This window comes from Notothenia coriiceps, unplaced genomic scaffold (assembly GCF_000735185.1).
Source record: "Notothenia coriiceps isolate Sejong01 unplaced genomic scaffold, NC01 NC01_scaffold00018996, whole genome shotgun sequence".
Taxonomy (NCBI): domain Eukaryota; kingdom Metazoa; phylum Chordata; class Actinopteri; order Perciformes; family Nototheniidae; genus Notothenia; species Notothenia coriiceps.
Window position 1 is genome coordinate 577,020 of NW_011351697.1, and position 23,427 is coordinate 600,446.

General features: G+C 40.8%; 3 protein-coding genes across 4 annotated transcripts in view; 1 reads left to right on the forward strand and 2 right to left on the reverse strand.

Annotated features, from left to right (window-relative positions):
• Positions 1-14,132, forward strand: part of pds5a (PDS5 cohesin associated factor A) — a 57,240-nt gene extending 43,108 nt beyond the window's left edge. Inside the window, 30 exon segments of the mRNA XM_010778021.1 lie at positions 712-798; positions 901-998; positions 1,345-1,471; positions 1,763-1,843; positions 1,996-2,160; positions 2,479-2,650; positions 2,780-2,925; positions 3,259-3,410; positions 3,746-3,859; positions 4,384-4,465; positions 4,557-4,605; positions 4,707-4,846; positions 5,277-5,392; positions 6,155-6,260; positions 6,405-6,565; positions 6,714-6,837; positions 7,001-7,159; positions 7,273-7,341; positions 7,771-7,907; positions 8,007-8,130; positions 8,909-9,113; positions 9,741-9,855; positions 10,047-10,179; positions 10,589-10,708; positions 10,980-11,042; positions 11,327-11,544; positions 11,628-11,715; positions 12,221-12,498; positions 12,646-12,931; positions 13,179-14,132. Coding sequence (XP_010776323.1) covers positions 712-798; positions 901-998; positions 1,345-1,471; positions 1,763-1,843; positions 1,996-2,160; positions 2,479-2,650; positions 2,780-2,925; positions 3,259-3,410; positions 3,746-3,859; positions 4,384-4,465; positions 4,557-4,605; positions 4,707-4,846; positions 5,277-5,392; positions 6,155-6,260; positions 6,405-6,565; positions 6,714-6,837; positions 7,001-7,159; positions 7,273-7,341; positions 7,771-7,907; positions 8,007-8,130; positions 8,909-9,113; positions 9,741-9,855; positions 10,047-10,179; positions 10,589-10,708; positions 10,980-11,042; positions 11,327-11,544; positions 11,628-11,715; positions 12,221-12,498; positions 12,646-12,931; positions 13,179-13,217 — 3,954 coding nt within the window. The 3' untranslated portion in view covers positions 13,218-14,132.
• Positions 1-23,427, reverse strand: part of cp (ceruloplasmin) — a 737,508-nt gene that overhangs the window by 453,084 nt on the left and 260,997 nt on the right. The window lies entirely within an intron of this gene.
• ube2kb (ubiquitin-conjugating enzyme E2Kb (UBC1 homolog, yeast)) overlaps positions 14,352-23,427 on the reverse strand; it is a 46,133-nt gene continuing 37,057 nt past the window's right edge. Inside the window, exons 4-8 of one of the 2 annotated variants that reach the window (XM_010778020.1) lie at positions 17,251-17,333; positions 17,037-17,136; positions 16,803-16,931; positions 16,230-16,315; positions 14,352-14,709 (exon numbers count right to left, since the gene is read on the reverse strand). In XM_010778020.1, the coding sequence (XP_010776322.1) occupies positions 16,241-16,315; positions 16,803-16,931; positions 17,037-17,136; positions 17,251-17,333 (387 nt within the window). In that variant the 3' untranslated portion in view covers positions 14,352-14,709; positions 16,230-16,240. Of the gene's footprint in view, positions 16,316-16,802; positions 16,932-17,036; positions 17,137-17,250; positions 17,334-23,427 lie in introns of both variants that reach the window. The other variant, XM_010778019.1, reaches the window with a different exon arrangement.

Consider the following 23,427-nt stretch of genomic DNA (forward strand, 5'->3'; position numbering starts at 1 on the left):
ACAGAATCAGCCCATGCAAAGACAGTGTTAAATTGAGCGAAATGAGGAATGGCTAAAATGCATGATCTGTTTGGTATTTTGAAAAGTATAAATATGACTTATATAGGTATGTTCCTACACTATATTATTCGAATATAACATGATAGGTCCACTTTAAGTTTAAAGGAAAAATATTAGGTTCAACTTAATATAGTTGCTTCCAACTAACCTAATGTAGGTGACAACCTCTGCACAGATTCAGTCAACAACCGGCTGGAGCTATTCCCGCGAGGACTGGCAAGAGGGACACAGGGGTAGGCTTCAAGCATCCAGTTATAATCCTGAGGGCGTTGTTGATGACCACGTCAACCTTACTTACGTGAAGGCTTCTGCTCCAGGCTGGGGCGCAGTATTCCGCTGCAGAGAAGACCAGGGCTTGGGTCGATATTCACAGCGTCTTAGCGCAGGCTCTCCAGGTTGTTCCAGCGAGGCGGCGGATCAGCGCGACCCTTGATGTTACCTTGGCCTTGACTTCTTCAAGGTGTTGTTTGAATGACAGTGTCCGATCCAGACGCACACCGAGGTACTTCGGGGCTTGCTGGACCTCCAGACGTTTATTGTTGACACGCACCTCAAGTTCCCTCCTAGCTTCTCTGGTGCTAAGATGGTATGCCGCTGCTACTGTCGTATATTTAACATATATATTTATATGTTGTCCTGTCTTGTCTCCAGGACATTTTCCTGTTCATCACCAGACAGCTAAAGGGCCTGGAGGACACTAAGAGCCCTCAGTTCAACAGATACTTCTACCTGCTGGAGGTAAGGAACTTAAGTGGTAGAAACAACAAGGAGCTTCACTTTTATTTTGTTCATTTTGGTTCAGGGGCTGGAATAACAAATGTCTGTTATGCTTTTCTCTAGAACCTGGCGTGGGTGAAGTCGTACAACATATGTTTCGAACTGGAGGACTGCAACGAGATCTTCATCCAGCTTTTCAAATCACTCTTCTCTGTCATCAAGTAAGGCCCTTGTTATCTGTTGCTGTGTCCTACTGTTTACAATCTCTCCATCTTATACATTTACAATGTTTAAACTGCATTCTTTACAATCACTTTTCATGAGACCCTTCTTTAATTCCGGCACAGTCCAGCTAGTAGCCCTTAAGTCTGTCACCTAAGCTCCATTTTTATTTTCCTTTTAACATGTTTTGATTACCTAGAGAACGCATGCTGAAAGGTATACACCTAGTTACCATGACAACCCATTATAACCCTAGGTGTAGAGGGGGTTCAAATGAGTAATCGCTCTTTGTTTTTGATTAAATATTGTTTCAGTTTTCTTACATTTTCAACTCTTCCTCCACAGTAACAGCCATAACCAGAAGGTGCAGATGCACATGATAGACCTGATGAGCTCCATCATCATGGAGGGCGACGGAGTCACACAGGAGCTGCTGGACACCATGCTCATTAACCTCATTCCTGCTCACAAGGTGGGACCAACACATCATTTTGTATTATGCAGTTAGAAATGGAGCTGCAATGATTAGTGGAATAAACCATTGGTCGATCAACGATGAAACGATTGTTAGTTGCAGACTTATTCACAAAGACATAAGTGGTGTCTTTTTGGAGCATGAAGGTTTTTTTAGCCTTTTATAATCCGTTGCTGTCTGCTTAAATTATATTGCTCAAGCTGGTGGTCTGTGTATCAGTGAATGTTTGGGTAAGATGTTCTACGACAATTTAATATACTAATCCATGTTTAACTTTCCTTCAAACAGAATCTGAACAAACAAGCGTACGACCTTGCTAAGACTCTGCTGAAGAGGACAGTTCAGACCATCGAGACATGCATCGCAAACGTGAGGAGGAGCCTTATTTGTTTTCTGTTAGTGAAACTGTGTTTTTGTTTTTATGCTTACGTCCTCAGACAATTTGTACTTAAAATGTTGTCTGTTTCTACAGCTGATATTGTTTTAAGGTGTTTATCTCACAGTACTTTTTCCTTTCTCAGTTCTTCAATCAGGTTTTAGTGATGGGCAAGTCATCAGTCAGCGACCTGTCGGAGCACGTCTTTGACCTCATCCAGGAACTTTTTGCCATCGACCCGATGCTGCTTACCTCTGTCATGCCACAGCTGGAATTCAAACTTAAGGTTAACACGTACACACGTACACACGTGTACACACGTACACACACACACACACACACACACACACACACACACACACACACACACACTAGTACACAGACATGTATGCACCAAAAACACAGACACACATTCCTCGTATGTGTTAACCTACTTTGCAATACACCGGTTTCTGATTTTGATCTAATCTAAACTATTATCATGCAGTTGATGTGGGGCACGTCTGTACAGCACTGAAATGAGAAAGTTAAGACATCCATTATAACTGAACTGACAGCACATATTGAAAAAGCGTTTAAAATGACCTGTAGCAGTCTACCTGGTGACATTAGATTTGTATTTCCTCAGTCCGTCACTGGCCTTTTATAATATGATAGAGCATGGTTCAGTTGATCTCACTATGTGTGACTGATGTTTCTCTCCAGGTTTAATGACATCCACGTTCCAGTCAGGCTAGAGTGTGTAAAGTTTGCCAGCCACTGCCTGATGAACCACCCGGATCTGGCCAAAGACTTGACAGGTGGGTTAGTGTTTTCTGTCTCACGGAGTCTTCTTCACTTTTCCTCTCTCCTCTACTTCTGCTCTTTCTTTCACATCATGCTACGAATGAAAATGTGGTTCCATATCCCTCTCCTTATTATCCAATCAGAGTATTTGAAGGTGCGTTCCCATGACCCGGAGGAGGCCATCCGTCATGATGTCATTGTCACCATCATCAACGCTGGAAAGAAAGACCTCAACTTAATCAATGACCAGCTGCTGGGCTTCGTACGAGAGAGGACATTAGACAAGAGGGTGAGACAAATATGAACAAACATGGTGCACGAGTAAAGATTTCTTTATTGTTGGCATGTAGGAAAGGAATCGCTCTGATGTATGGAAATGTCTTTATAATGACATGTACATATTGTTATAGCATCTATAGTAGTATGGTGATTTGCTCTGTTATTCATTGGTTGAGCGCCTTGGAGGCATCATCAAGTTTGAATTTGCTCATGACTAAGAGTAAACCACAGATCAGGGTCTCCTTTACTCTGGGCTGCTTTTTCATTGATTGAATTTCCTCACCTTCATCTTATTCTGTCCTCCCTGCCCTGTGTTTCCTCCCTCCTCTCCCTCCCACTATAGTGGCGTGTGCGTAAAGAGGGCATGATGGGCCTTGCTCAGCTTTATAAGAAATACTGTCTGCACCATGAGGCCGGGAAAGAGTGTGCCCAGAAGATCAGCTGGATCAAAGACAAACTGCTGCACATCTACTATCAGAACAGCATTGATGACAAGTGAGTTTATACACGGATGGTTTCATGTGGAGAAGGACAACACAGCTGTTTTGGACATTTTACAGCCATGGCAACATTACTTAAGTGGGGGTTGCCATGACCAAAATAAGCCCTTGATACATCTTGTGTTTGTAGAATAATACATTTATTTGAAACCTTGTGAGACTTGTATGAACAGACAATAATAAATAGGACGAATGGACTGGTTAAAACTAGTGATATTACTACAGATCTTTGAGATTACTGCGTTCAAGTTTATAAGTATGTCAAATGTATTCCGGTTGGCATTTTCTCTGATTTCACACAACTCACCGAAGCTCTCCTCCTTCCTGCAGGTTATTAGTAGAGAAGATCTTCGCTCAGTACATGGTTCCTCACAGTCTTGACACAGAGGAGAAGATGAAGTGTCTTTACTACCTGTATGCCTGCCTGGACACGAACGCTGTCAAGTCAGTACACCTCCAACATTTACAATCTTCAACAAAAACACACGTTTAGATTGTACAGATGAGACTAACCTGCATCTTTTTATTGTATCTTGGCTATTAGGGCTGCAGTGATTGCAACCGTTCAAATATATAACCAGAAACTGTTTTGTTAATCAAATAATTGTTAACTTATTATAGCAGAAGATACTGTTTTATGGCAGTGACCTACTTCTCTATTTAATTTACATTTGATAATATCTGTGTTCTGTACTTACAAAACTATGCATGTAAAGACATCTTCTACTTGGATGGACATTTTTTAGTATTTTCTGATAATTTATGGACCACACTAAACATTTAAAACATAATCAAGATGGTTAAGATGCCCTATTGACACAAAACATCTAAACTGCTAGTAAACCTGTATCTTAAACAACAGAAATAGTTCAACATGTGCATATCACAAAGGCAGTTTATTTATAGTCGTGTTCTTTTGACACCTCCCTCTTGTTTCTCACACCTCTGGATGTTTCCTTTGCTCTCAGGGCCCTGAATGAGATGTGGAAGTGTCAAAACATGCTGAGAAGCCTCGTCAAAGAGCTGCTTGACCTCCACAAGCTGCCAGCGGTGTGTTGACATACTTTTACCCTCAAAACATCTTCATATCTTTTGATGAAAAGCAGATCCATGACATTTGTCCCTCTCTTTCCCCCGGTAGACGGAGGCCAATAACTCAGCCCAGATGGGGAAGCTGATGAATATTTCCAGTACGCACAAACATATAGAGGACACTTTCAGTCCACACGCTCAGATTTTCAAAATGGTTGCACTTAACAGGAAAAACATTTTCTTCTCTTTCTGTTCACAGAGAATCTGCCAGACGCTGGAAAGGCCCAGGACTTCATGAAGAAGTTCAACCAGGTTCTGGGAGAGGACGAGAAGCTCAGAGTGCAGCTGGACATGCTCATCAGCCCCACCTGCTCCTGCAAACAGGCCGAGATCTGTGTGGTGAGAGGAACAATCATACACTCATCGTGTAATAAAGCTCACAAACAGAGAATGAGATAACCATAATTGGTATATTATAACACAACAGTAATGTTATAATAATTGTTATTTTCTGAGGTATTTCAAGGGTCTTACAATTCATTTGTGGCATTGTTTCATTGTGTTAGTTACTGAGAAGGGATCATTTCATCTCTATTTAAAACTAGAAGCAGTCATATCTTCATACTGTGGAATTGGGAAATGTCCCACACTGCTGTTTTGATTAATGAAATATTAAACTAATCTTAGCGTACATCCAGGGTTAGAAATAAAGACACTATATATCAAGGTTTGCCTGCATTTATTAATATTAGCCCTGGTGTAAAATGTCCATGATATATCATCACAAATCCATGAATGTTGTTGTTAATGGTGTTTGTTCTTTGTGCAGAGGGAGATAACTCGGAAATTGACGTTCCCCAAACAGCCCACCAACCCCTTCCTGGAGATGGTGAAGTTCCTGCTGGAGCGCATCGCCCCTGTCCACATCGACTCTGAGGCCATCAGGTCAGACAAACTCCTCAAAGCACCAAGAGCGGGGTTTTATTCTCCAAGTTTCACAAAGACCAAAACTATTACAACATGTTCAAATGTTCATTATATTACCAATACAATCAATAAAAGTACATTCTGATTTAAGTAGAAGGCTGGAGAGGCTGTGGCTCAGTGGTTAGTGTGCTGGACTTCGAATCAGGGGGTCACAGGTTCAAACCCCACTGCAGTCAGCTTGTCGTTGTGTCCCTGGGCAAGACACTTCACCCCAAATTGCTCCTGTATGTTAGTCGCTTTGGATAAAAGCGTCTAACAAGTGAAATGTAATGTAAAAGTAGAAAAAGATGAAACCTTTTTAAATCCAGTTTTGAAAGATTCAGCTTTCTTTTTGAGTACACACAAAAAGGGGCACTCTTACAACAGAGCAGCAGTTCTTATCTCAGAGATAGTGAGTTACATGTTCTCCCTGTCATTGTGTAATGCCATCTACAGTCTTTCTCATTCACTGAGACACCTAGTGGTGGTGAGGTGTACCTGCACGCCTTAGCCAGTGAACATGTTTAACCCTTTCTGCTTTATGGAAAAACACAGAGAGGAAACACTCATACTGAATATCTTTATGTGCTTAAGTTAGGCAGTGCAACTATTTCTCCCATGTTAAATATTTGCTTTCATGTCTTTATAAGACACTGAAGTACTTCAGTTTTTCACCTGGAACGCATTTGGATGTTTTTAGGAAAAATGTATTGTAATAAGTTATAATCTGTTTTACTTTAGTGCTCTGGTGAAGCTGCTGAACAAGTCCATTGAGGGTACGGCTGATGACGATGAGGAGGGCGTTACCCCGGATACAGCTATCCGCTCTGGCCTGGAGCTCCTTAAGGTAAACAGCATGGACCAAGCATACAGAGATAAATGATGTCATTTCTAGTAAAAAGGTTGTTGAACATGCAGATTACAGCTAAAGTGTTTTAAAGATGAATTGTGCAACACATCAATGATTGTTGCTTTGTTTCACTTCTTCAAGGTGCTGTCGTTCACCCACCCCACAGCGTTCCACTCTGCAGAAACCTACGAGTCTCTGCTGCAGTGTTTGAAGATGGAGGATGAAAAAGTGGCAGAGGCAGCCATTCAGATATTCAGGAACACAGGGCAGAAGATCGAGACAGAGCTACAACAGATAAGATCGTAAGAACCAACTCTGAAGAGTAAATTACAAGACATTGATGTGTATACTGTTGCTTTTTAAATCTCCAGGCCATTGGTCGAAACTTTTTGAGAGGAATAATCCGTGCGTGGTGAGTTTTCCTAATGCTTATTGTTATGTGTCCGTCAGGACTCTGATCCCTGTCCTGCATCAGAAAGCTAAGCGGGGAACGCCTCATCAGGCCAAGCAGGCCGTGCACTGTATTCACGCCATCTTTAACAACAAGGAAGTGCAGCTGGCACAGATTTTTGAGGTAGGTAACTTACAACTTACGTATTACCCGGATTTGCGTAGTATCAGAAATAACAACAATCTCTTTTTTTTTTTTTTAACTGGCATTGTTCACAATTTTCATGTCCTTTTTTTCACGCTGTGACTCATCTTTTCTTGTCACTTGCACTGTTACTTCCCCCCAGCCTCTGTCACGCAGTCTGAACGCAGACGTCCCAGAGCAGCTCATCACGCCCCTCGTGTCTCTGGGCCACATCTCCATGCTGGCCCCAGATCAGTTTGCATCACCGATGAAGTCAATCGTGGCTAATTTCATTGTCAAGGATTTGCTCATGAATGACAGGGTGCGCGATCTTTTTATATATTTTTGGAAACATGATTAATAAATGACAACTTAAATGAAAATGAACCCAGTTAAGAAAAGAGTCCTAATGTGATGTGTCCTTTATGTCTCCAGTCGGTGGGAAACAAGAATGGGAAGCTGTGGACGACTGACGAGGAAGTTTCACCTGAAGTCCTAGCTAAGGTAAGACATCGGTGGCATCCATTTCACTACCAGTCAAATTTAGATTTTGGATTTTCACTCAATGCATAGATATAACATAGATTGTGTTCTAGAGATGCACCAATTGCAGCCTGCTTTTTCAGATGTTTCACAGTTTCCTTTCTATGAAATACAATTGACAGCATTTACCAACATTTTTGGAAACTTTTCTTTCATGAACAATTGAATGTTGACAGTATAAAACATGTTTTTTGTTTTTAAAAAGTGCAAACTTAAGAAAATTCATCATGTCACTGGTCACGGCCAATTAGCTAACAACCAATAATTAAGATCAGTGTTTATTCAGATTGTATTCAAATGTTTTGTTGTCGAAACATGTACGTTTTAAGATTTAGTTTAGATTCAGTAACCTCACTTTGCAAAGGATTCACACTGTTCCTGTTTCCCCAGGTCCAGGCCATCAAGCTGCTAGTGCGTTGGTTACTAGGGATGAAAAACAACCAATCCAAGTCGGCGAACTCCACCCTGCGCCTGCTGTCAGCCATGCTGGTCAGCGAGGGAGACCTCACGGAGCAGAAGAAGATCAGGTAACTCGGAGCTTCAGTCACATAAGAGCTGAAGTAGCGTCAGGTTGTACTGCGCAGGTCTTTTATTTCATATTGCCTATTAATTCTTTCTCCTCACAGTAAGTCAGACATGTCTCGTCTGAGGCTGTCCGCCGGTGGAGCCATCATGAAGTTGGCCCAGGAGCCCTGTTACCATGACATCATCACACCTGAACAGTTCCAGCTCTGCGGCCTCGTTATCAACGTCAGTCCCAACATTACTTTCCATAACAGAACAGATTTGAACATGTGACAGTAGGAGGGGAGGTGTAAATGATCAAGTTGAAGACTAATGTGTTCAATGTCTCACTGTCAGAAGCAGCTATGATTAGGGTTGCAAAGGGGCGGAAAGTTTCCGGTAATTTATTTCCGGTATCTGTTTGTTTTAGTCAAGATTATGCTAAAATATACTTTCCCCAACTATATTTAAGTTCCCTATGAAGAGCCAACCTTCAATTTAGAAAATTCCCAGTTTATTCCCATAAATTCCCGTGGGAAGTTTTCATCTTTCTTTCCATCAGTTTCCCGGAATTTTGCAACCCTAGCTATGATTATAAAGTAGTAGATAACTAGTCAAAGTGTCTGTGTATATTGCAATATGCCTTTTCACAATGTACCGTATGTGAACACAATAAACTACTTTCATATAAGTAGAATAGGTCACAATGAACTATATGAATGAAAGTAGAACGTATTTAGAGCTGCAACTTAACGAAATGTGTGTGCAAATATTTTGATAACCAATTAAACCTTAAAATGATTTTTCATGAAGGAATTTTAGCATCTTCCTTATGGGGGTTCTCCTTTCTCTGTTGTTTATTAACCAATTATCTTTAGATTTACAATATGTATCACCAACTGAAAGATTGTAGGATTAATGAAGATTGAAAATGATGTTTTTTGGATCCCTATTTACCAGTAGTGATAATCTCCTTTAATGTGATTGAGTTGTTTATTTTAAGTCTATTCTCTCTCACGTACAGGACGAGTGCTACCAGGTGCGTCAGATCTTCGCCCAGAAGTTGCACCTGTCTCTGGTCAAACTGACTCTGCCTCTGGAGTACCTGGCAGTGTTCGCCCTGTGTGCCAAGGACCCGGTGAAGGAGCGCCGCGCCCACGCCCGACAGTGCCTCCTCAAAAACATCTCCGTCCGCCGAGAGTATATGAAACAAAACCCACTCGCTCAGGGTCAGTTGTTCCACCTAAGGATGTTTTACAAAACAAAGTGAACTGCATGCATTTATGAGAAGAATTACTGCCTTCTCATGGCTGCACATATGTTGGATTTCTGTCGTCTGCTGCTTTTCCTGGAGCAAAAGTATTTCATTTGTCGGTACACCATCTTCTCCATGTCATGCATTTCTTCACTGTGTAGTAGGGCTGCTCGATTATGGCAAAAATCAGAATCTCGATTATTTGGGTCAATAATTGATATCAACGATTATCCATTTACTTACACACACACACACACACACACACACACACACACACACACACACACACACACGTTATGTTGATTACCCTGAACTTTAAGTATAATTCAACTGAAAAACTAATTAAAAAAAAAAATCGTTTTATTTCGATTATGTTTTCATAATAGTTGCACGCCAAAATAGTAATTGCGATTAAAATACAATTAATAGTGATGGTGATACTACCAATATTGTGTAAATTGACTTTCATCATTATAGCAATTTTCTTCTCGTCTTTTTTCACTCAAAGCACTTTTTGTAAAAGTTGCAATTAAAGAAAAAAAAAAAAAAATAGTCCAAAACGAATTTAATATAAATGAATGTGTTATTCTCTCTTCCACAGAAAAACTTGCCTCCCTTCTTCCTGAGTTTGTCGTCCCCTATATGATCCACCTGCTGGCACACGACCCAGACTTCACAAAACCTCAGGAATATGAACAGCTCAAAGATATCAAGGAGTGAGTGTTGACACATTTCTTTTAGATTTTATTGACTAAATCTGATCATACAGCTGAGAATGTTTATTTTTTTTAATCTTTATTTTACAAATAATATAAAAGTGTATACTCTTGACTTACAACGCTCAAGAGACCCAGGTTTTGAGGAGTGAACCTGAGCCCATTGATGTTCATTGTGCTGATGTGCCTAGGTGCCTGTGGTTCATGCTGGAAGTGCTGATGACCAAGAATGAGAACAACAGTCATGCTTTCCTAAGGAAGATGGTAGAGAACATCAAGCAGACGAAGGACGCACAGTGTCCTGAAGACGCAAAGGCCAATGAGGTACAAACAACCTTTTCTTACTGTGTGTTCTGGAGACAGGGACCCATCTTAGATTAAAGTTCCTTCAGCACTTTTAAACGAGCAACCCTCTTCAGTCTGGGTCCTGAAGGCTGACATCTCTCCAGAGTGCTGTTCACCATGTTTTCATTGACCTGAAACAAACCCAAGTGTCGTGCTTAAGGACAACAAACCTGACTTTTGTTGATGCTTGACGGAGTTTACTGTGTGTTTCTCAAAGCTCTGTTATGGTTCCAATGATGATTAACATTTGAAACGATAATTCTTACAGACGGTCATTTCACCATGGGTTAATTTGAAAATTGTTACTTTTCATCCCAACTAAGAACTCTTTGGGGCAAGTCACCTAATTACAATCCTAACAGTGTGTCTCATGATGTCTTGGTTACAGAAGATGTATATTGTCTGTGACGTCGCTCTCTTCGTCATCGCCAACAAGAGCACTGCATGTCACCTGGACTCTCCGAAAGACCCCGTCCTACCCTCCAACTTCTTCATCGTGCAGGACAAGGCAATAAACACACACACACACACACACACACACACACACACACACACACACACAGATTTGGATTTATGCTTCTAGGATTGAATTCATGTAATACATAACCTTTTTCTTTCCTCTTGAAGATGAAACATTTCAAAGTCTTCTTAAAAATGACTTGCATCCACTGCATGGTGGATGGATATGGGCACATTTCAAGATATAAGCCACACCCATGACCTCTGTGGTTTACCGGTTTATGCTAATCAAAGTTTTCTGCCGTGATTTCTTTCAACAGGAGTTCAAAAATGAAATGGAGTATTTGTCGACAGAGATGAGACAAATGCTGCTCTCTGGAAAGGTAAACGACGAACATTCCTATTTACTGAGCCACATCTCTGTTATGTGTATACTTTCATTTAAACATTTAAACATTGCTTTTGAATTTATTGTTGAGTAAGAGAAAAATATTTGCTTTAGTTTAGAGACATCTATATATAATTATTAGTATTATCAGTATGAGTATAACTCTTTGGTCATCATGCCTGATCGAATGAGTTAAAAGCTTTAGGGCCTTGATAAAAAATCAAATGCTTATCAGTATAATACTAACGGCACCCTTAATCTCCTCCGTTCTTCACGCAGCCTAAAGTAGCTCCAGTGTTGGGAGCTGCGAACAAACCTCTGACGGTACCGGGGAGGAGGATCTTCAACAAGACCACCACCACCACCACCACCGCCGCCGCCGCTGCCGCCGCAGCAACAGCAGCAGCAGCAGCAGCAGCAGCAGCAGCTGCCCTAGACACAGCCAGCAACACCAGCACCAACTCCTCCCCACTGAACGCCTCCACCATCAAGAACAGGTAAACGCACGCACACACGCACGCCACACACACACCATTTCAAAGTAATGTTGGCTTTAACAATATTCAAACATGTCTTGTAGTAACAACAATGCTGCCACCGAGTCATCAGAGAGCCCAGCGCAGGAAAACAACGAGAACCCAGTCATCAAGAACAGCGAGGGGAAGAAGGTGAGCTTGAAAAAAACATATTTCCTCTTAACTTAAGGGCTTTTTATCCAGAAAGATAGTTTTGGTGTGAGTTGGCGAGATGCCTGCCTTATCTATAATACAAGCTCAAATACTCTGCTTGTGGCGTGAGATGTAAACATAATGCTTTCCTCCTCGGCTGAGCTGTATTTGAGCTAGCTCACTGGGTAAAATGCACGCGAGCTGTTGTGTTACGGTTGACGAGTGTGGTTGGTTAAAGAGAATGGTTCCTACCTTAACTCCTCACAGCCAGTCTGTGGATTATCTTTAGTGCAGATTTCTGTTCAGAAACAGAGTGCCATTTCATTCCATTATAGTCGAGACAAGGCACGCATCTCTACAGATTCCTCCAACACTCGGCAACTAATACAAACATGTCGATTGATAAATATAGCACTACAGGTATGACGGAAACATTTTTTTTTGAGTAACTGTCCCTTTTTAAAAAGGGTTATCTTGACTTTACTATCCTCATTGTATCTCTCAGAATGAGGCAAGTCAGAATGCGACTCCTGACGCAGAGACGGAAGCATCGACCGTCAAACGACGCGGCCGCCCTCCTAAAACTGCTGCTGCTGCCGCCGCCGCGGTGGTGATGGTTGTTGAGAAAGAGGCTCCAGTGACACCGACAGGAGGAGCTGGCAGAGGCAGGAAGAGAGCAGCTGACCCCAAATCCAACCCCTCAGCAGACTCCATCAACATCAAGATGTCAAAACAGCAGCAGCAGAATGAAGAAGGGACAAAGAGACAGATCGACTTGCAGAGGTGAGAGTGGAGGAAAGAGACAAAGTTAAAAGGCTTGACAGTGGTGCTGTTCAGTTTGAATTCCTGTTTCACTGATGGCTTATTATCCTGTCGTAAGATTGAACAGAAGTCAGATCATCCTTCAGTTGCCAACTTTCTCCTCTTCAGGTGGCTGTTTGTGAGCAGAGATAATGAAAAAGTGAGAAAGTGGGAGTCAGGAGAGGAGACAGGGAGAGCTGTAGGGTTAGTCGCCCCCTTCCTGGGCAGTGAGGGCGACGCTGAGATAGAGATGGAGTCCAGCCCAGAGATCAGGAAGGAGAGAGAAAGACACCCCCCCACAAAAGAGCAGAACAGCCAGGCAGATGGGTCCGACCTGTACAACCAGGGAGAAACCAAGTCTTCAAGGAGGGGGGTTCCTTCTGGCAGGCCGGGAGAGCCCAAAAGTGGGCTGGCAGTGAGTTGGTTTAGCTCAGGAGGTTTATAAACACAGTTAATGTCTGAAGGCACCAAATATTCAGGTATTTCTACCAAGCAGGTAACATGGCTATTTTAAATAAATAGTGACGTTTGCAAAAATGGTTTCTGTATGTTAATCTATTTGTTTAAAGAGCTACTGTCGAGGAAAAGTTGTATTCTTGAAGCAACCAGCCACAGATGAATACATCGATGTTACGGTGCTGAAACCTTTTGCTGTGTTTCAGGTAAAGAGGAAACCACTGAAGGGGAAATCAAGACTGTAGTGAACAGGCCGGACTCTGCCTCGTTCCTCGGCTGCGTGTACGCTCCTCTGACTCTAAAGCTGTCCTGGACTCATTATGGACCTTTCTTAAACACACACATGTACACACGCAGACACAAATCTCTGACATCTTAGACGGTTTTAAATACCTTATAGTCATGAAGCTCATCGTATGTAGGTCTTACTCAAAAAACATGTTATTTTCCCCCCTGTTTGTTGCTCTTTGCTTCTTTTGTGGAGCCGTTTTAAAGAAAAAAACAGGATGGACATTTTACAAACGTTTTAATCTGGTTGATTGTTGCTTATTAAATTCCCTGGAAAAAATCCTAATGTCTGTGTATGTCTCCTGACCTCTTCCTCCTCGAGTCTGTTGCACAATAGTTTTTTGTTGTTTATTTTGAGCTCACTAGTGTTACTTGCAGTTGTATTTTGTAAATACCCATGTTCAACTTTGCAGTTGAACCTTTTGAATATCCAAAGCGGTTACTATGGCTGGAATCCGGGATCATCATAGCATAAGATTTGTGCATTTAGCAGCTGTCCCAACACCAACATTTTATAAACTTTAGTATGTTTAGACTTCTAACAAGTATGTTGAGGTGCTTTAGCTTGACCATAGCACCTCGAAGTCCAGGAGAAACTTGGGCCTATTAACCGCCACCTGTAATGCTTTTAAAAGCCTTTTGGTTATTTCTAGTGTTCGACACATTTAAGCGGTCAAACATTTCTGGATACTTTGCTTCAAGCTCAGTTTGGCGCCTCCTCCCCTCTGAAATCGAGCTGGGTATGAATTACAGTTTGGTTTTGTACTGCTGAAGTATGATTTAGTACTTCACTTTTGAATGCATAAATGATATATTACTATACTATGTGTTCAGGTTTATTCTTTTACAATTAAATCTTTTTTTGTACTTCAGATGTTCAGCTGGGTAAAGCTTGCTTTTAAGTAACTGGGTGATTTGAAACCTTGCAGGATGCTTTGATGAATTATTTTGACTGTAGTTAAAGTATGCCTATTCTCATGATCATATTTAATTTTTTTCCAGAAAAATAAATGCTCTTAGATGTTACCATGCAGTACATTTGTCTTGATCAGTGTTTATGGAGTGCATTTTCCAAAAAGATGACAAAATAATTGATTTTCCACTTTTTTTTAATCAAAGAAACATGACACTGTCACAATAAATAACCATGCTTTTTATACTGCTGATGCTCACTTTCAAGGACACGAGGAAAATAAGTCTCAATCCAAATGGAGAAACTGAGATGCAAACAGCCCCTTATCTAATGCTTCATCATCGTGCAATATAGTACATAGTGAGAAAAACCAGGGAAGGGGCTTCATTCCTGTTTTTTGTCCTTCCTTTTTTCTTACAAAATATAGATCCAGCCATCAATGGTGCACTCGTGACACTGGGCTATTTACAATGAACAGAAATGGTGCGCTCCTCTACCTCTGAACCGTGTTTCTTCTGGCTCTGGCGGGGAATTCACTGTGGAGATAGAGCACGACAACTCCATTTAGTACTGTAATATGCCACTGCGTTGGTAGAGCAAAAGATATTTCCTATTTGAAAGAAGCCATGTGAGGATTCATTGACACCCCATTCCTCTTTATGCTGAGCATTTCTTCATAGAAATGTCTGAAAACACTGCAGGCCTGCCATGTGCTTCAGAGGAGTGCCAGCCTATTGTATTACTCATAACACAACTTCCATGAAGATTGTATTTAGCTGAGTAGCAAAGCATGTCTGGTGGCTTCTCCTATATATGGCCAAAGGATTGGATCGAGTCCTGCGGGATGGGATCAGTGACGAGCGATAAACCCCCCCACTAAATGTTCTACATCAGCAGGACTGAGGGTAAGCAGGTCCTTGATACGTGGCTGAAAATGATTGCTCTGAAATTAACAAAACACAGCATTGCAAACTCAAAACAATTGATGAAATTCAGAATCGCTGGTGCCGTGCGAATCTGTTCAGAAGATTTTCCACCAACGCTCAACAGAAAGACTGGTTCTCTACGGATATCACTGGGAGAGCTTCCAGCTGTCTCTCTTCAGATTACAAAGTTATGTTGAAATGAACAGACACTCCCCATCACCACATCGTTTGGCCAAATAAAATAAAAGGCAGCAGAGAGCATGCAAAGACAAGAAAAGATGGCTTGTCATGACCTCCAGGGGCCGGCTCTCAGCTCCTGTCCCACTAGGACCAGGATGTTGTGTCTTCCCTAAACAACAATCTTAGTAAAAAGAAACGGGCCATTCAGAGAGCTTTCTCGTAAATCACAAAGCATATAAAGATATCTCCGTATAGTTGTAAACTAGGCATAGTTTATATTTAAAATAATTTGTTCTACAATGCCATGTAAGAAAAGAAAAAGTATATCCCATTGTATTTTCAAATGTACACGCATCTATTTACAGATAACTTCTGTGCAGATGTTTGTGTGATCTTACCTACATCTACAGATCGGAAAAAAAAAACTGCAGGTAATTAAAGCATCCGAGAAACTGCTCAGGAAAAATCCATTCTATTGCTCTTTGCAGAACACTATCCAGTCAATTTAATAAAGCAAGACCAGGACCAACCATTTGCTGGAGAGCGAAAGGTGACGTACTCTGAGAGCAGTATGCAGGACTTCCTTGACATTGTTTAAAATCCTCCAGCAATGGCAGTTATTTGATTGTTTGCAATATTCAGGTACAAAGATATGTGGGAAAGAACGTTTCAGATCCGATGTAAATAATGGGCATGGAATACAAGATGCATGATCGAAGGTGTTTGGTGGTCTATTACAAGTAAACATGTTGAGTTAGGGGAAGAGTAGACGGTAATGAACAGGTGATTGTGGTGTTGAGTTCGTAGCAAACCGACTTGTTATAAAGAAGGCTCAGACTGCTGTGCTGAATGGGGTGGGGGGGTTGTATGTGTAACACAAGGCAATGGTGGAATGGATGCTGGGGCGGGGGGGCTGATGTTATGACAATGGGAGTTGGGGATCCTCACACCTGGCTACGTTTTAGTTGTTAAGGAGCAGCTCTGTCGCCGTTTCCACATCCCAGGATTTTGAAGACAAGGCTGCTACTACTGCATTCTGTTTGCAAGAGAGAAAAGTACAAAAAATATTGATTTTAAAGTACGCTTTAATGAGCATGAAATGTCAACCCGTAAAACGGCTTTATATGTTTTAGAAAACAACAAATGAGCTACTTTTATATTAATTATCTTTTAATAAAATTGGGACTTGTTAAGAGTAAATGTTTTGACATGTTCTACAGTGAGACTACTTTGCTTGCTCTGCTGCCAAATAACTATTTCTTTTTTTTTTATAAAATGGTGATTAATATACTGTGTAGTTTTTATATATGTAGTCTGTGAAATGTCAGAATACAGTAAAATAAAAATACCAAGCATAGGTTTTCCCAGAGCCTAAAGCGATATACTCAAATGTCTTGTTTCCTTCGACTAACATTCCTACACTTAAAGAGATACTTGGAAAACCCATAACTTTCCTGGCCCACACCATACTTTGTTCTATACATTTGTTTAATGTGTACAATAAAACAGAAAGTGGTTCTGACCTTTTCAAAGCCCATGGAACAGAGTTTATCTATTTTGCGGTTGTAGTCTGGAGTGGAGACAGGCGCGCCTGCAAAGACGTGAGACCACTGTCTCGCTGTCTGTTTATACATTTCTGCATTCTGCTTGTACTGAGGATAAAAGACAAAGAGCTCAATAAGAATTGTTTTTTATATGCAATTTGCTAAAGCTATGTTTATGGAAATCAGGCGTGTGTGTACAAAAATCGTTCTCACCTGGTTTGCTACAACTGCATCCTGGGGATCATCTGGTTCTGCGGCAGCAAGGAGAGCCTGTAGAGACAACAGCACCGTCCTCAGGGTCATAGCTGCTGCCCTGGGGGGGACAGAAGTCAAGTTGGAGCAGGTGAATGAGGATGTTTGAGATGTAGGAGACACGCAGGAATTGAATCCATGTGCAGAAGGTGAGGCTCAGATACATCTCACTCACCACTGGTCTTTTAAAATGTCCAGACAAATTGCTCCCGTCACAGAACTGATGTTAGGGTGCCAGATCTTAGTGATGAAACGCACCTGAGGAAAACAGATACAATGAGTTTTTAATATGCACATACGTTTCAAGTTCTGATCATGTTTGGTAAGATTTTGACCTTTCGTCTTTACTGTGGTAGCCATAAGCTAAACCTATTTCTGTGGATCAAATCAGGTTTTATTTATATAGCACAATATAAAAACGATTTTTGGTCGAGCCTAAGTGCTGTACATGCAAATAAAAAACACATTACTACAATAGCAAACAGAAGACAATAAAGTACAACAGCAAATATAAAGATCACACACAGGGAAATGTCAGGAGTCGTGCTCCGCTCTGACTAGAAGGCCAGGGAGAAGAAGTGAGTCTTTAGTGTTGATTTAAAAAACCCTAGGGTCTGGGCCGACCTATGGAGGGGCAGGGTGTTCCAGAGCCTAGGGCCAGCTGCTGCGAAGGCTCAATGACCTCGGGTTTTGAGCCTGGTCTTGGGCACTACCAGCAGCAGCTGATAGTGCCCAATCAGCCGACCTTAAAGCTCTGGCTGGGGTGTAGCGATGGATGACTTCTGCTATATAAGCCGGAGCCAGCCCATTTAGTGCATACATATAAGCATAATTATACTGTGCTTTCTTTACACCGTAGCAATATTAATCTTTTATAATTTTATATATTTAATATACACATAATCTGTTAAAGTTCAATACTTACCAAAATACCTTTCATTTGATTTTGCACACCTCACAGTCTTTCAACTCCACTCTTACTATTGTTATGATCACTGTAATTGCTCTACTTGTTTTTTATCTTATAACTTTACAAAAAGAGGCTGTATATGACATATACACATTAAATAAGATTTACTAAAGTCTAGTATTCAATCTTATCTCGTGTAAACTATGCGTCAGAAAGTTCGGGATCTCGATTGCTCTTCCTCGTTCTTAGCCATACGTCATATCCTTTATATACATGTAGTCCTATCGTCTACCAATAAATATAAACTTGATTAATGTTAATTGAACCGTTGTAATGTAATCGACCTTCATCATGGATACTGAGTTCAGATATAAATGACAGAAAGTAATTGTAAAACAAGTCTGTCAAATAGGATTAAGTAGACGACTATAGGAGTTTAAGGGGACCGTTCCGAAAAATTACATATATATATATATATACATATGATAATATACATATATATATACATATATCATATGACAATATATATATGATTACTATAACTATATATATTATATTATACTATATATATATATATATACATATATATATAATATATATATATATATACTAACATATATATATATCACACATTATATATATCATATATACATATTATATATATACACATATATATATTATATACATATAGATATATTATATATTATCCCATTACATACATATATATATATATATATAATATAGATATATATATATATATATGACTATACATACTACATATATGATCATATATACATATAGATTATATATATGATATANAATGGCGTTAGCAACTAGAAAATGACACCAGTAATGACAAACAGATGAGAATGCTGCGTGGGGTCTGGGTGCCGTGTGACCGACATTGCGTGGCTCGCTGCTGTGAGGAGCGGACAGTGTGAGCTGGGTTCATTTCCTGGTTGCTGCGTGGGATCTGCGAGACAGCGAGACATCGCAAATGGACAAGGCTCCACTACCAACGGCATTAAACATGAACTGTAACAAAATCAACATGCAATATCGTTGACGAGAAGTGACGAGACGAAAATGTAGTTTACTAAATAAAAACTATGCCAAAATCTCTCTTTACTTTAGTTGACGAAAAATTAGGAGACGAAATATTATCAAAGATAACGTTACATCTCTGATTGTAAGTTTTTCTCTCAGCAGTTCCATTTCCGGTGCTGCCCGGGCAGGGCAGCAGCTGTGTGTCTGTGCTGCGTGCGGCGGTGCATTTGAATTACACCGGGCAGCAGCACAGTATGAACTGTCAGGAAGAGTCGGGTCTAACTCATGGTCTAACCTTATTTAAGAGAAAATAAAATGGCAACAACAGGGCTTGGGAGCAGTGGTCGCGTTAACCGACCGAGTGACGAGTTGTGTACAGACTCGACGGGTAATAATGGATTATGACGGAGATTTTACGATCCTGTCCGTCAAAATGGCTGACAACGAAAAAGTCTAACACCACCACTGCTTGGGAGCAAGAAACGAGGTGATATTTGGGCCCATGTTCGCTACAATGAGGCGGAGAAAAAAAACAATGTGGCCATAACACAGTTCTGGTAAAAACACCACAAACCTGACCAGGTACTCTCTGCAAAGCTGCATTCTTAATCATTCAACCTGTGTTTTTCATCAAATAAGGACAAGATATAATCCTATTGTGAAATAAATTTGACTAAAATGACAAATTATTGGTTTTGGCTGGACTAGTTTGACTGAAATGTTCTATATAATCTGATGACTAAAAAAGACTCAACAGTTTTTATTGACAAAAAGTAGACTAAAATAATCAGAATTTTAGTCGACTAAATCTTGACTCAAGATTTAGTCGACTAAAATTCTGATTATTTTAGTCTACTTTTTGTCAATAAAAACTGTTGAGTCTTTTTTAGTCATCAGATTATATAGAACATTTCNACACAATGAGACAATCAGACATACCAGGGAAACTAACAACAGGGAGGAGGATCAGACAAAACACAAGGAGGAAGACAAAACACCGAATGAACAGACGTACAAAACCCATAATCAGACAGACAACACTAAAACCGTGACATAAACCTAGGAGTGTGACATTGGTGTTATCAAATTTAAAACATATCATTAATAAATGGGTGAAAATTGCTTGTGTCCATAGTCCATAATGGGAAGCATTAATATACAGTACACCCACATGACAGCTAAGGTCATAATAGCTTTATTTAATAGCCGGTCTTATGTATGTGATCCCTCCTGTTGTTAATTGATAAGCCTCAAACATGTACTTGTCAAGGTTCAGAGGCACATTTTGCAAATATGGCAACAGCCATCGACCATCTTAAGATAATTTAGTCACCTTCATCCTGTTTTTATTTAGTCAAGTTTTAGTCGACTAAAAGTCTGAGCATTGTAGTCATATTTTAGTCAAAGAAAACAGGAACTATTGTAGTCAAGATTTTAGTCGACTAAAATTCTGAGAATTTTTAGTCTTATTTTNATTGTCTCATTGTGTTAACCTGTTGCCCTTGTGTTTCTCCCTCCCCTGCCCAGCTGTGTCTTGTACTGTGATTACCCTTCTGTGTATTTAGTCTAGTCTTCCCCTGTGTTCCATGTCGGTTCATTGTTTCCCCGGTCTGTGTTCCTTGTGCTGCTCGTTTGTTTTTGGATACTGCCTTTTTGCCACAGCTTTTATGATTTAATAAAGCTCGCTTTTTGTTAAATTCTGCATTTGGGTCCTACCTTTTCCACGCATCATGACAACCAATGTGTTTCGTATCCCCTAAACCTCTAGGGATGTAGACAGTTTAATACTGGCAACTTCTAATTATGGGAAATATGAAAAAACGTCTTTTAATACTACAATTCCCAGTAGAGACATGCCATAGAACATGTTGCGAAACACAATTAGCCAGCATGTGTAGTTCTGGGGGGTTGGGCTGGACCCGTTCGAGTCCAGTTTTGGATAGTCTGCCGTGGTTTCATTCCATTTCAAAGAGCTGTTTGACGCTCGGCATAACCTTGGCGCACTGCCACTCCAACATCCAAATCACAGAGCTTGAGGTCTAATCACAGGGTTTGTCAAGCAAAGCGGATGTTGTAGTCCCAAACGATAGCTGAGGATTATGGGTAGTGTCTTCGGCCGTCCTAAACTCCGAAAAAACTATTTGTTTCTCCGAATCGAAGGGGGAAAACACCAAAGCGTTGTACACCATTTAAACCAATCAATGTTGTGTAATTAACAAGGATAAACTTTTTTTTTTTAGTGTATGAGTATGGCAGATGTCACTGTAAAATAATTTGACAGTGAGGGGAATACTTCCGGTTTTATTATGAAAACTTCGTGACCGGAAATACTGGAGCTGGATTCTAAAAGTACTATATACACTTCTCGCTAGAAATCTAATCAAAAAGCATTTTAATGGCCAAACTATTCTACAATTTAGGATTTTCCGGAGTGGGTTATTTGTGAATATACGACCCTCCGGAGCGTTCGCAATCAACGGGAGCATCAGCCTTGAACCTTGAACTCTAAAACTGTGTTTTACCAACGGTGTTTCTACACGGACCACTATTGCGGTAAGCATGTTGTAACTTCCGGTTGTTGTTGTTGTCATCTCCGAGTATCCCGTGTGCCTGTTCTGCCGCTGATAGCTTATTAAACTTAATCGATCATTTTAAAACTCTTGATCACGGCAACTGCCTGACGTTGTAATCACACGTTACTACAGCTTAAGCACTCACAACTCTTCTCTTAGCGATTGTAACTCCACAGTTGCCTACACTCTTTTCGGGTTTGCTAACGGTAGCTACTTTAGCTTGATAGCTAGCCATGGCTCTTTCCCCACCCTATTTCCTGCTCTAACTGTCTCATGTTTGGTTACTTCCCTACCTCCTTTACTGGTACCGATACATGTGTTAAATGTAGTATAGTTGTTAGGTTGGAGGCGGGAATCATAGCCATAGAAGCCCGGCTCCGCATCTTAGAAAGTAACTCAGCTACAGTAAAGCCCATGTTAGCCGGTGCGGACCAGCAAAAGGTAGCTCCTCTTAGCCGTCCCCCGGCAACTCCCGAGCATCAGGGAGATTGGGTGACTGTTCAGAAGGGGCATAACTTGAAACCCGCAGGTCCCCACCAACCCGTTCACGTATCTAACAGATATTCCCCACTCAGCGAGACACCCGCTGAGAAGCCAACTCTGGTTATTGGTAGCTCTATGAGACACGTGAATTTAGAGACCGAAGCCTCCACAGTCACATGCATTCCGGGAGCCAGAGCGGGCGACGTTGAGGCGCATCTTAAACTGCTGGCTAAAAATAAACGTAAATACAGTAGGATTGTTATTCACGTCGGTGGTAATGATGTTCGTTTACGCCAATCAGAATACACCAAACTTAATGTGGCGTCGGTGTGTAGTTATGCTAAAACAATGTCGGACACCGTAATCTTCTCTGGTCCCCTCCCCAATCTGATCAATGATGACATGTATAGCCGCATGTCATTATTTCAGCGCTGGTTGTCTTGGTGGTGCCCAGCAAACAATGTGGGCTTCGTAAATAATTGGACAGCCTTCTGGGGAAAACCTGGTCTGATTAAGAAAGACGGCATTCATCCTACTTTGGAAGGTGCAAATCTCATTTCGGCAAACATTTCAGGGCTTTGTGGACTTAATCCATGACAAACTGGAGTTGAGACCAGGAGGCAGAGTCGCAGTCTTACACGCTTCTCTGCGCTCTCTCCCAGGCAGTCATCCATAGGAATCCCGAACCCAATAAAATACCCAATTTTAACGGTGTGTGTGTCTGCCCAAGGACAATTTAAGGTAAAACCTAATAGAGGTGTCATACATAATAACCTAATAAAAGTAAATGTAACAACCTACAGTGCAACAAAACAGGAAGATTAAATGTGGACTCTTAAACATAAGATCTCTAGCATCTAAAGCAATACTGGTAAATGATTTAATATCAGATTATAATATTGATATATGTTGTCTCACTGAAACTTGGTTGAGACATGAAGAATATGTCAGCATAAATGAGGCCACTCCACCCAGCCATATCAATACTCATATTGCCCGAGGCATGGGCCGAGGAGGTGGAGTTGCAGCAATCTTTGACTCAAGTTTACTTATCAATCTCTCACACGTAAGTATCGTCACCCAGCATAATGTGAGACTGTCTTGGTTGTCTTAGTTTATCTCAATTTACGTTGTCATTGCCGTAAATAGTAGCAGTTGGTAGTCTTTTTATTTCAGTGTGTGTTTTGTAATTTGGTTTACTATTGAGTCTCTGACCACTTTCTTAAGACTTATTCTCTGGACCACGTGCCATTGTGACATTGTTTATTCTAACCGTTGTCAAAAGGTCCAGCCTACGCATTCTGCTGTTGCTCCGGAAGTTTCCTCCATATTTAATTAA